The 4,295-nt window shown below is 41.3% G+C and overlaps 1 protein-coding gene across 1 annotated transcript; it reads left to right on the top strand.

Annotated features, from left to right (window-relative positions):
- On the top strand, positions 1,505 to 4,041 carry LOC8082181 (50S ribosomal protein L25). The gene is made up of 3 exons (XM_002458038.2): positions 1,505 to 2,024; positions 2,853 to 2,982; positions 3,382 to 4,041. The coding sequence occupies exons 1-3, from the start codon at positions 1,581 to 1,583 to the stop codon at positions 3,600 to 3,602; spliced, it is 795 nt and encodes a 264-aa protein (XP_002458083.1). The 5' UTR covers positions 1,505 to 1,580; the 3' UTR covers positions 3,603 to 4,041.

The raw sequence follows: 4,295 nt of genomic DNA, 5'->3' as shown, positions 1-4,295 counted from the left end.
AGGGGATCCATATAGGCTGCCTGTGATTGCCTTGCCCCTGCTGTCTGTCTCCCGGAGCAAGAATATTCTCGGGTGTTTCTGTTAATTTCGTTCATTCATTTCAAAGTTGGAACTATTTTTTAATGATACGTTGGTATTCGTTGGCAAAGAGAAACAAGGGTACAACTTGGAGTAGGAGCATCTCAAAAACTTTTTAGAATAATTTTGGTAAACAAATGATCATGTCTCTTTTCTAAAAAGAAAACAAATGATTATGTCAGATAACAAATAAAATAAATAGAGAACTCTATCGGTATGTTTTCCAAAAGTTTTCAAATCTCACTTTCAATATCGATTTTTTCTGTAAGATAAAAAACTGCTTTCTAGTAACTTCTTATCTCAAATCTAAATCTTTCTTCAGAAAATCGTCGCACTAAAATATATGCATGCATCCAATGGCCAATCCGAAGACGGAATGATAGGGAAGAGGGGTTTTGCCATTATCTTCAACCACTACAACAGCTTGAGAGCCTTCATCGACACCTTTGGCATCAATGTCTATGATGACTTACCCTATCACCAAGCACGAAGGTATACATCCACTTTATCTAGCACCAAGCTACGCTACGCATTCATCAACCGGTTCAACTCGGATGGGCTCGCTAACAACTTTAGTCCGGATATCAACTCCACTACTATGACTACATGACTACACCAAGTGGGTTATGAGCCAATCAAGAGAGTCTAGGGGAACATACTGGATAACCAACCTCTAAAGCGTAAAGTCTTTTATTTGGTTAAGCAAACGATTTTAAAAGTTAAGGAGGTATCTAATTTTCCTTTCTGAGTTATAAAAACCAGGTTTTTTACTTCCTTAATTTTTAAAATCATTTGTTTTTTCATCTTCGATGGTTTTGATGATGGTTGTGCTGATGTGGCGCCATATCAGAGGGGCTAAATCAAACTAAGTTAAAAGTTCAGAGAGTAAATGGGACTATATATATATATTTATAAAAAATATCATAAAATCATAATTTTTTAAAAAATTATGTCTAATTTTTTACATGGAAATGATCTAGCTAAAAATGCTAGTTTTCTAGTAAAGTCACCGTCAAAACCATCAAAGATGTAAAAACAAATTGTTTTAAAAGTTGAGAGAAGACAAATAAAAGGGACTAGTTTTATAGTTCAGATGAAAAATCAGATGATGGCGATAAATTGATCTTTTCCTTAGGCCTGGTTTAATTTCCAAAAAATTAAAATTCTCTGTCAAATCGAATCTTGCGGCGTATGCATAGAGCACTAAATATAAATTAAAAAAAATAATTATATATTTTATCTATAATTTACGAAACAAATTTTTTGAGCCTAGTTAATCTATGGTTGAACAATAATTATCAAATACAAACAGTATTTAAAACCAAAAAATTTTACCAAAATATAATAATGGGCCTCACAGAGCCCAACACCCAGAGCCCACAGTCAAACCCCAACCCCACATCGCTCCACTCTTCCCCCAAAGGACAGGCCGAGGCACCCAGACCCAGCCACTCCCCCAGCAGGCCAGCAGCACCTCGCCCAAAACCCTACGCCGCTCAACCATGCTCCTCCGGCGACCGCTCCAAACCCTCACTCTCCCCCTCCTCCGCCGCCACTTCGCCGCCGCCGCCGCCGCTGAGGCGCTCGTGTCCCCACACCAAGCCGTCGACCCGCTCTCCCCGCCGTACGACTACCTCCCGGGCCACCCGCGGCCAGACGCCAAGCACGATGAGGTGATCCTCGCCGTGCCGCGCGCCTCTTCGGGGCGCCACGTGGCCGCCAAGGAGCGCAAGGCCGGGCGGGTCCCCGCCGTCGTCTTCGAGCAGGAGAACGGACAGGAGGGCGGCAACAAGCGCCTCGTCTCCGTTCAGTCAAAGCAGATCCGCAAGCTCGTCGACCACCTCGGTCGCTCTTTCTTCCTCTCCAGGCTGTTCAGGCTGCAGGTGTGGTCAGAACACGCCGGGCAGGGTGAACTCATCGAGAGCGTCCGCGTCCTACCCCGAAAGGTGTGCGTGGGTCTTCTGTTGGATTTGTAGTATAATTGCTAGTGTCGATTTGTCTGCGACGATGGCTTAGGGGTTACTGCATTTTTTAAAAGCTTGCACAACTCAACTGAAGGACTCGCAGGCATTTTTGTGCAAGGGTGTCGTTAGGAGACACGGATGTGTGTTTTGGATTGAAAAAAAAAATTCTGTTACGGTTCTATAATTGCTCCATTTCTTGGTGAATGTTTAAGCTTGTCTATGAAGACGGTGTTGACTTGTTGAGGAATGTGGAAAACAAGATTGAGCAGTGGCTTTACAAACGGTATAAAAATACAATTGAATGGCAGCGTGACCTAAGTAGTTTGTTGAACGTCAGTTGTTACGCTGGTTCAGAGGTATCTGAGCAAAAGATCTGTTAGATTAGTTTATTGAACAAGATGATGACACCCCTTGGTTGAATGTTGTCCCTGTGGTTATGCTTTTTCATTGAACTTTGATCTAGTTGTAGAAAACATGAAATTGACCAATAAACTAAGACACTTGCTTTAAGTGAGCTCACAGTTTGCATTACGATCGTTCTGGAACTGTCTGATCTGTGGCATCCATATTCAATTGGCAATTCTCCCGTTCAGCAATGCCTTATGCAAGCGGATCCATTTAATTTCAGTTCTTTGTTCTTTGGGTAATCATTATTTGCTGAGTATGATTTTGAATTGTTTGATTGCCTACTGTCTTTCTTGGCCTTCTACTAGGTGATGGCTAATCCAATGTATGTTGCACTATATTACCTTCTATACACACTAGAAGAATTGCGATGTTGACTAATGTGGGATCTGTTGGGACATTCAGGTACACCTGCATGCAGGCACTGATGAACCACTGAATATCACATTTATGAGAGCACCTTCTTCTGCGCTTCTCAAAATAGATGTTCCTCTGATGTTCATTGGAGAGGATGCCTCGCCTGGTCTCAGGAAAGGTTCGTAGCATGTTATGATGATCCATCAATTTGCACAAATTAAACATCAAATGGGAGGCCTTTGATTTTAGAAAGCTGATATTTTCTATCTATGCTTTTTATCTTAAATGGAACAGAATCATTAAAAGAATACTTTGGTTACTTGTAAACATTTCTCTTGAACCATGCCAAAGAAAAGTGAAGAGTTCATTTCTGTTGAAAAATGTTTAGCTATTGTTTATTGTCTTGTTGCTATGTTCATTCGCTTTTGTGTCAATCACTGATCCAGTATCTGAACATCCCATTTCAAAAAAATTTGGCCACAATGCTCAAGCTTTACCTGCATTATGGCTGAAACCTTCATATTTGCCTCCTTTGCTGTGTTAACATCTGGACTAATGTGTATAATTGAAACTCCAGGAGCCTACTTCAACACCATAAAACGAACGGTCAAGTATCTGTGTCCCGCTGACATAGTACCACCGTACATTGAAGTGGATCTAAGTGAGTTGGATGTAGGACAGAAATTGTTGATGCGCGATCTGAAAGTTCATCCTGCGTTGAAGCTGCTTCAGTCACCAGATCAGCCCATCTGTAACATTATCGGATCAAGGGCTCCAGAACAGAAGAAGGGAAAATAACTTGCTTCTTTGTATGAACTGTTTTGAGCACAATAAGGTTCTCTTTTTCTTTTGGTTTGTTTTTCATACCTGAGTGATTCAGGTGTTACTTGTCCTACTGGTAGGATGAATTGTAGCCAGAGAAGGAATGTTTTGAGCAGGCAGATGCTACAGCTAGACGCACTTGCAAAGGTTCCCAAATATGGTCTTGTAGTGTTCACAGAAACTTATGGTGCGGCGAGCATTGTTGAAAATTAAGTCATCATTGTTTGCAATCTAATCTAGCATTACATATTTACAATATGATTTAGATAGCATAAGTTTGTAAGGATGATCAAGAAAGAAAAATGCTCTTTTATCTTTTGCCATTGTGATGGCTTAAGCTCTGTATCTGTGATCACCCTGGAAGCTCAATGTATCCTCAGTTGCCCATCTTCGATACTGGGCTGGTCTAGTCACAGAAGATGTTGACTGTGCTATGTCTAGCTCTATGTTAATGATCTTTAAACACGGGCAGTTCATTCATGCTGTTATGTAATTTTGAGAATCTTTTTTTCTCACTGCATGTATTTTAGAGACAGACTTCTCTTGTGTTGTGTAGACGCAAGACATGAGCATGTCCGTTTGTTTCGCTGCCTTGAGAGCACAAGCATCACTGTCCTGATGAAGGTCTATCCCCGGTCCAGAGACGCCCGTGCATGGCGATCCAGAAGA

The sequence above is a fragment of the Sorghum bicolor genome, chromosome 3 (genome assembly GCF_000003195.3).
Source record: "Sorghum bicolor cultivar BTx623 chromosome 3, Sorghum_bicolor_NCBIv3, whole genome shotgun sequence".
Lineage (NCBI taxonomy): Eukaryota > Viridiplantae > Streptophyta > Magnoliopsida > Poales > Poaceae > Sorghum > Sorghum bicolor.
This window is presented reverse-complemented; position numbering and strand designations above follow the sequence as displayed.